The sequence below is a fragment of the Oncorhynchus kisutch genome, linkage group LG28, assembly GCF_002021735.2.
Source record: "Oncorhynchus kisutch isolate 150728-3 linkage group LG28, Okis_V2, whole genome shotgun sequence".
In the NCBI taxonomy this organism is placed as follows: Eukaryota; Metazoa; Chordata; class Actinopteri; order Salmoniformes; family Salmonidae; genus Oncorhynchus; species Oncorhynchus kisutch.
The window spans coordinates 19,142,303-19,154,558 of record NC_034201.2 but is presented as its reverse complement, the minus strand read 5'-3'; the positions used below and the strand labels follow the sequence as shown (position 1 = coordinate 19,154,558).

General features: G+C 43.8%; 1 protein-coding gene across 2 annotated transcripts in view; it reads left to right on the top strand.

The window, feature by feature from the left end:
• The window catches only part of dscama (Down syndrome cell adhesion molecule a), a 222,492-nt gene extending 212,944 nt beyond the window's left edge, over nucleotides 1-9,548 (top strand). The window contains exons 22-33 of one of the 2 annotated variants that reach the window (XM_031808379.1): nucleotides 385-502; nucleotides 836-999; nucleotides 1,158-1,256; nucleotides 1,388-1,576; nucleotides 1,727-2,017; nucleotides 3,336-3,512; nucleotides 3,644-3,674; nucleotides 3,859-3,974; nucleotides 4,232-4,381; nucleotides 5,125-5,322; nucleotides 5,557-5,859; nucleotides 7,295-9,548. In XM_031808379.1, the coding sequence (XP_031664239.1) occupies nucleotides 385-502; nucleotides 836-999; nucleotides 1,158-1,256; nucleotides 1,388-1,576; nucleotides 1,727-2,017; nucleotides 3,336-3,512; nucleotides 3,644-3,674; nucleotides 3,859-3,974; nucleotides 4,232-4,381; nucleotides 5,125-5,322; nucleotides 5,557-5,859; nucleotides 7,295-7,689 (2,231 nt within the window). In that variant the 3' untranslated portion in view covers nucleotides 7,690-9,548. The remainder of the gene's footprint in view (nucleotides 1-384; nucleotides 503-835; nucleotides 1,000-1,157; nucleotides 1,257-1,387; nucleotides 1,577-1,726; nucleotides 2,018-3,335; nucleotides 3,513-3,643; nucleotides 3,675-3,858; nucleotides 3,975-4,231; nucleotides 4,382-5,124; nucleotides 5,323-5,556; nucleotides 5,860-7,294) is intronic. The other variant, XM_031808380.1, reaches the window with a different exon arrangement.
• Nucleotides 9,549-12,256: the final 2,708 nt, after the last annotated feature.

Genomic DNA, 12,256 nt, shown 5'->3' with positions numbered 1-12,256 from the left:
TAAATCCATTTAAAATCTGATACTTTTCCTCAAGTAGTATTTTACCGGGTTACTTTTACTTGAGTCATTTTACATGAAAGTATCTTTAATTTCACTCAAGTATGACATTTGAATACTTTTTCCACCTCTGCAAACAGACCACTTTATATCTGTCTAAGCACAGAGATGGGCTGTCTTAAGGGGTGCAGGTGTAGACGAAGAGGTGGGGAATTAAATAAAGTTGGATAAAGAATTAACAGTTTACACTGCTTTTATAGAGCTTCCCTTGAAAGTATTTGGGATCGATTTCCACCTTTGGGTCTATTCCATTACTTCTGTTGTACCAGGAAAACTAAATAAAGTCAGCCAAAGTATTTGACCCGGTTGTGGTGTGTTTGTGTGCAGCTCCAGCTCAGATCCTGACATTCAACGGCACAGTGACCACCCCCTGGATGAGGGACATCGTGTTGCCCTGTAAGGCGGTGGGCGACCCAGCCCCCGCGGTCAAGTGGCTCAAGGAGACGTGAGTACAGAGTACAACACATCATGCTGCGTGTAGGACAGACAGTAGAACTTAGTACAGACCATGTTTTGAGTCACTTTTAACGCACACTAAATACCAGTGAAAAAACAGTGGCTCTTTGGAATGCCAATTTTCAATGAAGACCTTGTGTGTTTGCAGTATCCTTTCACACTTATCAGCAGAATGTAAAAAATCATGGTTGTTGACATGTGCCGCATATTCCTATACACATAAATGTATTGTAACATTATCCAATACTTTTGAAATATTTTCTCTGTGGTGTATCTCACTGTAGTTCATTGTCTGACTGTCTTTCGTACATTTGTGATTCAGCAATGGAAGCCCCGCCCCTGCTGTGATTGACAGTAGACGCATTGTTCAGGGCAACGGCAGCCTGGTCATCCGCACAGTGAAAGCTGAGGATTCTGGGAACTACACCTGTGTGGCTAGCAACAGTTTTGGGCCAGATAAAATCATCCTCAACCTGCAGGTTCAAGGTAAGTCAGTTAGTGTGTGGTGGAACAATCCAGTTCACCAGTCTTCAAGTCAGTTCATAACAATACTAAATAGACATGTATTCATCATAGGTAGTGAAGTGAAAGGATATCATCATGAGTTAGAAGGACTTAAATAAAATCCATATTTTTACTTCTAGTTCCCCCGGACCAGCCACGTCTCACCGTTACCAAGACGACCACCACTTCCATCACTCTGTCCTGGATATCAGGAGACAACGGAGGCAGCTCCATACGAGGTCAGACACCAACGCAGCTAGCAGCAACACTAACTATTATTGGAGATTTTTGTTTTCCCTTGGACAACAGCGTACTGACTTTATTAAATAGCAGGCAACACTAACATCCTAACCTCTCTCTCACACATCAGGCTACATCCTGCAATACTCAGAGGACAACAGTGAGAAGTGGGGCAACTTTGCCATCAGCCCTAGTGAGCGTTCCTATCGACTGGAGAACCTGAAGTGTGGCACCTGGTACAAGTTCACCCTGACTGCCCAGAATGCTGTGGGGCCAGGGCGCATCAGTGAGATCATCGAGGCTAAGACTCATGGGAAAGGTAGGGAGATGGTGACATCCTTTTACGTATGTTTTTTATTAAATAGTGACCCCATTGCTTTTACTCAGTTAATAATAACTCATTCTTATGGAAAGACCTCTCATTGAAGTGCTTGTGTGGTCTGACTCCTCTCTCCTCACTCCCCAACAGAACCCCAGTACTCTAAAGAACAGGAGCTCTTCACCAGTATCAATGCCACGCGTGTCAGGCTCAACCTGATTGGCTGGAACAACGGCGGCTGTCCAATCACGTCCTTCACGTTAGAGTACCGTTCGGTGGAGTCTCCCACGTGGACCACGGCCCAGCGCACCTCTCTGACCAAGAGCTACATCCTGTATGACCTGGCCGAGGCCACCTGGTACGAACTACAGATGAAGGTGTTCAACAGCGCCGGGTCAGCAGAGAAGAGGGTCAAGTTTTCCACTCTGAGCTACGATGGCAGTGAGTTCACTTGTCTATACACGCTTATAGTGACTTATTCAGGATATCTGAATAAAGAATGAAGAACTGTAGTTTAAAAGTCATTTACCTAACCATTCCTTGAAAATTGTGTCACAACTGCCTGAGTTTCCATCAAAAACATTCATTTACAGTATTTCCTATACCTGCCTTAAAGGAGAAGGAAATGACCTCATATTTAGCTATTTACTGGTCCTTGGAGCTCTTCTCTCCTCCCTGACATTAAAGTGGCTGTCTCATGCTAGTCTTCACTGGTCCGGGCTTTAAAAGGCTCTAGGCCTAACTGATGAATGGGGCAGTAAAGTAACTCAAGTAGATGTTCTGCTGACTCCAGTCGCTGTGGCGATTTCACACACACACACACACACACACACACACGCACACGCACACGCACACGCACACACCTTCACTAGACTCTAGTCTATTTGTCCCCCCCACATCCATCTAACCCCCCAGCCATCCAGGAAGTGTAAAAGGGGAAAAAATAGCTTTGTTTTCAGCTAAGAAGGTTGAGTTGATCTTCTGTCAAGTGGGCATTACTGCCAGTTTGGCAGAAGGTCAGGTGCTGATTGCAGCTAGCGCAGTGCTGCAGCAGCTTGTTGGAGCAGATTGGGTGGGTTTGATGGAAAATACATAAAGATTGGGATGCAAGATGTAGAGGCACTGTTACCTTGTGCCAGGTGCTTGATCCATGTTTTAAACATTAACACAAAGCTCATTTAGTATTTACTATTCATCGACAGACACTGCATAGCAGAGGAGGCTCGTGGGAGGAGCTATAGGCTGGAATGGAATTATGGGAACGGTATTAAATACATCAAACATATGGAAACCACTACCAGCCATTAAAAGGATCTTGTCCTCCTATAGTTCCTCACACCAGCCTCCACTGCTGTATAGGCTTAATATGTGTTCGTGTTTGGATGATTTTTTGCAGTCATTCTCTCGTCTACCAGGTCTGGTTGCGACACTTGACAACCTTCTAGTTATTGTACAAGTAACCTAACGTAGCAGGCGTAAAAGAAACGCCTGAGCGGGATGCCCCACATCCTGGTCCTGACGAGAAAGAAAACTGTCAGGGAGTTTCTCTTCTGGACTATTCAACCAATCCACTAAATATAGAGGAGTTAAGATGAAGTGTCACCAAAGCGGAAGTCTCATTACAGGCTCTCTTCCAATTCCCCTGAAAACCTCATTTACCCAGCCCCGCTGAGGGTCTTGTGCCTCAACCTACATAATGCTGTCATAACACATGTCATAGTTTATGTCAGCTAATGACATCTCTATGGCCTGTCTCAAGGTACCATTGCTCCACTGGTGAAGGCTCCAACGGTGAGTGTGGACAGTACGTCCAGTAACGAGGGTCTGAAGATGGTGACCATCATCTCCTGTGTGCTGGTGGGAATCGTGCTGGTCTTCGTCCTGCTACTAGTCCTCAGGAGGAGGAGGAGGGAACAGAGACTGAAGAGGCTCAGAGGTGAGAGGTCACAGCAGCAACAGGGCAACGCCTGATTGGTTAGATTTCTGTCAAATTTCGGTAACTATTGTCAAGTATAGTGTGAGTATCATCTGTATGTGATGTGATTTTTGTTCTTGTTTGCTCTGTAGATGCGAAAAGTTTGGCAGAGATGCTGATGAGGTAAGCATGAGCAGTTTGACATGTAACTTTATAGACAGTTACTATTGTCTAATGTATTAATGGAAGAAAAAAACATTCAATACTGTATCTATAGAATCATATTAGAATCACCCGTTTCTGAATATCTGCTGCAGTGTAATGAGGTCCTTATTGACCAGTGTATGTTGTTTCCTGTGTTCCCCAGTAAAAACACACGACCTGCAGACACCATCAACAAGCAGCAGCAGACCCTTAGAATGCACATCGACATCCCCCGAGCCCAGCTGCTCATAGAGGAGAGAGACACCATGGAGACAGTCGGTGAGTGGACACTGATACATTATGCTGCTTTCATGTGTTCTCTGAATTATCGGAAACTTTGGACTGAAACTCCCAGAAAGCTCCCGGACATGTCAAAACTCATAATGAGCTTCCAAGTAGGAAATACGAGTGTAACATTGGATAACAATATGTGAGTATCACATATCTGTGGCCTTCTATGTGGTAGTAGTACCTACTGTGGCGATTCTCATCGTACTGTGGTGACCATGTTTCTGAAATGATTCTCTCCATTTCAGACGACAGGTCCACAGTGCTGCTGACTGACAATGACTTTGGGGAGACTCAGAAACAGAAGTCATCTACGGTTACCCACACCGTCCACTACCAGTCCCTGTCCCAGGCCACCGGACCTCTAGTGGATGTATCTGATGCTAGGCCAGGAACCAGTAAGTCACTGAGCCCCTACCATCTCCACTGATGTTGTTCACACTGATAACCATTTACTTTCAACACATGACTATTGCTGTTATATTCTTTTCAATTCTAAACATGAATGATTATGTACAATGGGGCAAAAAAGTATTTAGTCAGCCACCAATTGTGCAAGTTCTCCCACTTAAAAAGATGAGAGGCCTGTACCAAATACTTATTTTCCACCATAATTTGCAAATAAATTTATTAAAAATCCTACAATGTGATTTTCTGGATTTTTTTTCTTCTCATTTTGTCTGTCATAGTTGAAATGTACCTATGATGAAAATTACAGGCCTCTCACATCTTTTTAAGTGGGAGAATTTGCACAATTTGTGGCTGACTAAATACTTTTTTGCACCACTGTAGGTGTATTGCATCCAATCAAAAATGTACGTATTTGTGGAGGACTGCAATCAACCCAATCAAACCTTTTTCTCACTGTTATTGTAAGCTATATGTATTTGTGTGGACATCCTGAGATGAACTCCAGGTGAGATATTGTGATGGTGGCCGTTTTCTTTTTGTTGGTTCATTTGAGGATTGGGAGTCCATCCGTCATTGCTATTGCCAGATACACACTTACTGCCACCCTTAAAAACACTCACAGTCAGCTTAAAAAAACAGAGCATTGCAGTACTCAAGATGACCCCTTGCTATGTGACATAACACCCTGGTGTGTGACTGTGATGTCATTTTCTGTATCTTTCCTTGTCAGATCCCACAGCCCGCCGCACAGCCAAAGCAGGCCCTGCCGCACGCAACCGCTACGCTAGCCAGTGGACCCTGAACCGACCACACCCGCCAGTCTCGGCCCACACCCTGAGCACTGACTGGAGATTGCCCACGCCACGGGTGGCCGGCTCTGTGGACAAGGAGAGTGACAGCTACAGCGTCAGCCCATCTCAGGACACAGGTAACAACGCACCTGAAGATGAGACAAGTCTGCAACAACTGCTATAACAGTCCCCATATAAGAATGTCTGTAACATCACCCTTAACCATAACAACACCTCTCACCTCTTTAATAAAAACAGATCGGCCTACTATAGAACTTTCAACAATGCCAACAGTTTATAACAATGCTAATGCTAGCGTTAGCCCCTAACTGCTCTACTAACATGGCATCTAACCCTAACCCCTGGTATAGACCGGGCACGGAGCAGCATGGTGTCCACAGAGAGCGCCTCGTCCACCTACGAGGAGCTGGCGCGGGCCTACGAGCACGCCAAGATGGAGGAGCAGCTGCGGCACGCCAAGTTTACCATCACAGAGTGCTTCATCTCGGATACGTCTTCGGAGCAGATGACAGCAGGCACCAATGACTACACAGACAGCCTGACGTCCAGCACACCCTCCGAGTCAGGCATCTGCAGGTTCACTGCCTCCCCGCCCAAGCCTCAGGATGTCAGCCGAGTCATGAACATGGCCGCACCCAAAGCTCACAGACCGGGTGAGGCCACGTAGACACATAGCTAACTCTGCTGTAGCTAACTCTGAGCTCTGTTGCTAATATTGGTTAGCCTTGACCATGCCTGTAATGCTTTGGTTTGAGGCCCCCCCCCCCCAAGCACTAACGCTAATCCTAACCCTAACGTTCACTTTAAGATCTGATACATACTTTCTTCATATATAGACTGTGGGGTTAGTCTATGGTCTGATACATGTATGCGGAACTGTAGCTGAATTGAATAACTCTGTCTTAACATTTCAAGCTATTATGTTCTTCATATGCCAATAAAAACTAACAAACTCTGTAATATGCATTTAAAACACAACGCTGGTCAGTCAGACCAAACGTATCAATTCAGGGCCATTTCCCTCTCCCTCGTAAATGTTAGGCAAACCAGATCATATCCCAGGGTTAGGGGTTCGTAAATATTTACTGCTGATATATCAATTTAACTGTTCTGAAGATAATGGTCTAGTAATGCTTAGGGTTGCACAATTCTCTGAACTTTCAATAAATTCCCTGGTTTTCCCGAAATCCCGGATGGAGGATTCCTGGAATCAGCAGGGAATAAACATGAAACCTGGAATCTTCCAACAAGGATTTCTGGAAAACCAGGGGTTTTATTGAAAGTTCCCAGAATTTTGCAACCCTGGTAATACTACTTGCGGCAACAAATGTGGAGTTTTGCAGACAGTGATTTCAATAGATTCATGTATTAATTAAGGTAATGTTTTAATGAAGCTTATTCTATTGACTAAACTCCATTGCAGGATGACCAAGCTTGAACATTGAACCACCTAAATCTGTTTGAGGCCACTTGCTATGAGTTCACTTCACCTCATGAAATCAGTATTTTTGTTGAGGTCTTCATCTTATTCATTCTATATAGTTTTGGTTCATTATAGTTATGTTTTATTAAACTCTGTAGACTTTACTCAGATACATTTGTAATGAGCTGAGATGGAGTCTTAAATCTATAACATTACTTATTTATGTTATAGAAAAGCAACAGTCTCCTTCTCCATCCATTAACCTAATAAGTATAATGGAATCTGGGGGGGGGGGGGGGGGGGGGGGGGTTAATGACATTGTAAAATATTGCCATTTCATTTCATGTTGGTCAAGGCCAAATTCAGATGAAGAACATTCTTTGGCATATTACCTCAATAACCAGACAAAGCAGTATACTTTAATAGTCTGTCAGAATCTATGGATGACTTTGGCATATAAACTACCCTAGTTTTGTGGGTTGGTGTGGAAGATGTGATGAGCTTGTATCTCACCTAACCTTTCCCCCAGGGGCAGTCATTTTTCTTTACTGAAGTGTAATATTTCCATATTTCCACTGGCCATATGTGTATTCTATGGGGTTGTTGTCCATAAAACACAAAGCATCATAACTAACTCCCCTCTCTTTCCTTCCTTTGTCCTTTAGGGGGCGAGCTAGTGCACCTGCCTCCTTACTTGCGCATGGACTTCCTGCTGAACCGCGGCATATCGTGCTCGGGCACTGGAGGGAGGGGTGGCGCCGTGGGGGAGGGGGCCATGGGCCAGGCCTGCTTGGAGCCCCAGAAGAGTCGCTCCCTGAAACGGCCATCACGCATGGCTCCCCCAACTCCCACGGAGGCCCCCCAAGCCAGCAACAGGGCCAGCAGCAGGGACCCAGTGGCCCAGTGGCAACCCGGCTCAGCAGCCACCCTGCCTCACAGAGAGGGCTCAGAGCTGGCCCAGGCCGCCAAGCTTAGCACCTCCCAAGAGTCCCTGCTGGACTCACGAGGACACCTCAAACAGACCAACAACCCCTACGCAAAGTCCTACACGCTGGTATAACATCAGTGGCATGGGGCCAGACTAAAATTCACACTAACACTGGACTTATAACACTTACAAGTGCAGTAAACTGACTCTCACCACACAGTCCTGTATATAATGTCCCCTTTCTTCTTAAAGGAGGGGTACCTTTTACTAATCTTCTTTTATTTATTTTTGGAGCTTTCTTCTCTTTGTTTTTTTTAAACTTGTGAGTAAATTCATTCATCTGAAATGACTCCATGCGGAGTTTGCCAAAATAATTTTGTTATGAGGGAACATTATTTATTTTTGATTATTATTGTTAATCATTAATTATTAATCAGTGATTATTTGTTGTTAGTTCTCAACTATTAATGATTATTAATTATTGATTACAATTGATCAATTATTACCATTACTACACTATTTGAATTAGAACCTGGACAACAGTATGAGATGATCATTTGGAGCTTGTCATTTCTTTCTATGGAAACTTCCTCTAAAACACTGAATGAAACTCTGGAGAAATCTGGGATGGAAGCAATCGACACCAGTCCAAACTTGTCAGCTGCTCTCAAATTATTACTTTTTTGAAGAAAAAAATCTATTTCCTATGGATGCATGGGTACTGACCAATTAAAGACGATTAAGAGGATTATGATCACGACTGGACAGCCCAGTTGACCATTTTTGTCACACTATGAAATGATCAAATGTGAAGATTTATTATTCTTATTACTATAAATATATATATATAAAAAGAGAAATCACTTTTATTTGTGGATATTACAGGGATGAATTGATTTGGTTAATAAAGTCCGTAGTCATGTTTGCACATATCTCGTTTTGATTAGGAAATGGAGTCTCTGTTGATCTTTCTCTGTGTCGCATACTCTGATGGTGCAATATGAAAAAAGATTATGAAAATTATATTGATACTATTTGCTCTATACTGTACTGTAATGAAAAATAACTATGTTAGTATACTTACAGGGTGGGACAAACCCCAGCTATGTATTCAGGTGTAGTTTACCACTGCTAATTTGCCAGGGTGGTAAATGAAGTTAGTTAGAACAGGGAGGGTCAGAGATATAACGGTTTGCACTTCACGACACCCCCCAAAAATGTCCAGACAGAGCCCCTATTCTCAGTGCACTAGGTAGAGTCTTCAAGGCTCTCACTCTCCTCCTCAATAGATTTATTGTCGCTGCATTGCCGTGATGCTCCTCTACAGGGAAAAACTTGAGACAATCCCCCCTTCAAACCAAATCAAAATCTATGGGAAATGTCTATCTAAAGTGTGGATATAACTACACAGTTTTAGTTGTTGTTTACCCTGGCCCATTTTTCTTTGTATTTTAGTCCTGGAGGGAGAGTTTGATAAGAATGCTGTGAGGTCATTAATGGCAGTTTATATTATTTGTTTTAATTGTCTTCATTATGATATTCCTTTTAACAAAATGTCGCTTTTTATTTTTAACATGGTGTTCACCTTGGTGGCACTGAAATAAAGAGAAACTAACCCACAGTTCAAATTTTATTAATAAAAAGGCTGTTCCCCAAATGATCCTTCACAGTTTGACATGAATGACTGGCGATGGGTTGTTTAGAGGCACCGATAGAGGAGGACGCCCGCACAGGTTGTGGGTGGGGTGTGTCACTGGGTGAGTGAGTGAATAAGTGAGTGAGGAACTGAGTCAGTGAGTGAGTGGTGATAGGGGTGGATTGTTGGGTAATTCACCTGAAATGAATTTGAACGACAGTCATTGATTATCACTAATTCCTTTTTATGTAAAAGCACTCATGAGTCTCATAAAACTCAAACTCTCCAAATAAAAATATTGTTGTATCAATGACATTTCATGTTTTTTCAGTACTAAACCCCCTAAGGGCCCGGGGTTGGGTTTCTACTAAGCTAACGTATGTAATTGTTTTAAGATCATCAAGGTTCATTTATACCCCTTTAAGCATCCCCCCAAAATATGTAAAAAAGTATTTGATTATTATTTGATATTTGAAACATTGAATTTGGCCTTACTGCTATTAGCCCATAGAAACGCATTGAATAACATATTCAAACATGGCAAAATAGTCCCCAAAAATAAAAAGGAAGTATGTTCTGAAGTGTCTTTCCTATATCTGAGAGATTTAAGAAAGATCATAAAATTATTTTTAAAAATAATTACACATATTTAACTATTTTTTTTGTCACTGAAGTAATTCCAAACACAGCATACTTCCATATACAGTATACTTCCATATACAGTATACTTCCATGTACAGTATACTTCCATGATTTTTTAAATGGTCCCTGGCTACCTTCAGACAGGTCTTGTGGGGTTTGTGGGCGTTCCTAGAGCAAAACAACCGACTTGTACTTGTTCGTGAGAGTCCCATCGTTCAATGGTGGGCTCATATTAAGGCGTCCGCATGCTTCCCATCTGAAACAGTTTGTGTATATATTATATTATATATTGTTTCGTGATGTTTTTGGTCTTCAGTAAGGGTGTTTTTGGCTGTTCGTTCACAATCTTTTTTTTCCTGAGGCAACCCGAAGTTCAGTAGCTAAAGTTTACGCCCCTTTTGTCAGTGATTGGTCAACAGTAGTGAATCTTCAATTAAGTTTTTGTCATTCAAATCAAATCAAATTGTATTAGTCACATATGCCGCATACAACAGGTGTAGTAGACCTTAAAGTGAAATGCTTACTTACGAGCCCCTAACCAACAATGCAGTTAAAAAAAATACAGATAAGAATAAGAGATAAAAGTAACAAATAGTTAAAAAGCAGCAGTAAAACAACAATAGCGAAACTATATTCAGGAGGGTACCCGTACAGAATCAATGTGTGGGGGCACCAGTTAGTTGAGGTAGTATGTAGATGTAGGTAGAGTTATTAAAGTGACTATGCATAGATGACAACAGAGAGTATCAGTGGTGTAAAGGGAGGGGGGGACAGTGCAAATAGTCTGGGAATCTATTTGACTAGATGTTCAGGAGTCTTATGGCTTGGGGGTAGAAGCTGTTTAGAAGCCTCTTGGACCTAGACTTGGCGCTCTGGTACCACTTTCCGTACGGTAGTAGAGAGAACACTCTATGACTAGTGTGGCTGGAGTCTTTGACAATTTTTAGGTCCTTCTTCTGACACTGCCTGGTATAGAGGTCCTGGATGACAGGAAGCTTGGCCCCAGTGATGTACTGGGCCATTCGCACTACCCTCTGTAGTGCCTTGAGGTCGGAGGCCGAGCAGTTTCCATACCAGGCAGTGATGCAACCAGCGAGGATGCTCTCGATGGCACAGCTGTAGAACCTTTAGAGGATCTGAGGACCCATGCCAAATATCCCTGTCATGAGTGAACAGGGAGTACAGGAGGGGGCTGAGCACACACCCCTGAGGGGCCCCTGTGTTGAGGATCAGCGTGGTGGATGTGTTGCTACCTACCCTTACCACCTGGGGGTGGCCCGTCAGGAAGTCCAGGATACAGTTGCAGAGGGAGGTGCGTAGTCCCAGGATCCTTAGCTTATGGATGAGCTTTCAGGGCACTATGGTGTTGAATGCTGAGCTGTAGTCAATGAATAGCATTCTCACATACGTAGGTGTGCCTTTTTTCCAGGTGGGAAAGGGCAGTGTGGAGTGCAATAGAGATTGCATCATCTGTGGATCTGTTGGGGCGGCATGCAAATTAAAGTGAGTCTAGGGTTTCTGGGATGATGGTGTTAATGTGAACCATGACCAGCCTATCAAAGCACTTCATGGCTACAGACATGAGTGCTATGGGTCGGTAGTCATTTAGACAGGTTACCTTAGTGTTCTTGGGCACAGGGACTATACTGGTCTGCTTAAAACATGTTGGTATTACAGACTCGGACAGGGAGACGTTGAAAATGTCAGTGAAGACCTTGCCAGTTGGTCAGTGAAGACCTTGCCAGTTGGTCAGGGCATGCTCGCAGTACACGTCCTGGTAATCCGTCTGGTTCCTGCGGCCTTGTGAATGTTGACCTGTTCAAAGGTCTTACTCACATCGATCTTAGTCCTGTATTGACGCTTTGCCTATTTGATAGTTCGTCGGAGGGCATAGCGGAATTTCTTATAAGCTTCTGGGTTAGAGTCCCGCTCCTTGAAAGCGGCAGCTCTAGCCTTTAGCTCAGTGTGGATGCTGCCTGTAATCCATGGCTTCTGGTTGGGGTATGTACGTACTGTATGCTCACTGTGGGGACGAAATCATCAATGCACTTATTGATGAAGCCAATGACCTGATGTGGTGTACTCCTCAATGCCATCAGAGCAAAACAGTCCTGTAGCTTATATCTGCTTCATCTGACCACTTTTTTATTGATCTAGTCGCTGGTGCTTCCTGCTTCCCCTGCGCTGATGCCCAGTCTAAGCACGGCGTCTAGTCCAGCTTCAAGGCCAGAGTCTTCTTCTGCGTTGGTGCCCAGTCCAGGCACAACGTCCAGTCCCGCTCCATGGCGTGAGCCTTCCCCTGCACCAATGCCCAGTCCAGGCACGGCGTCCGGTCCAGCTTCATGGCCGGAGCCTTCTCCTGCGCCAGTGCTCAGTCCAGATACAGCGTCCAGTCCTGCTCCATGGCAGGAGCCTTCCCCT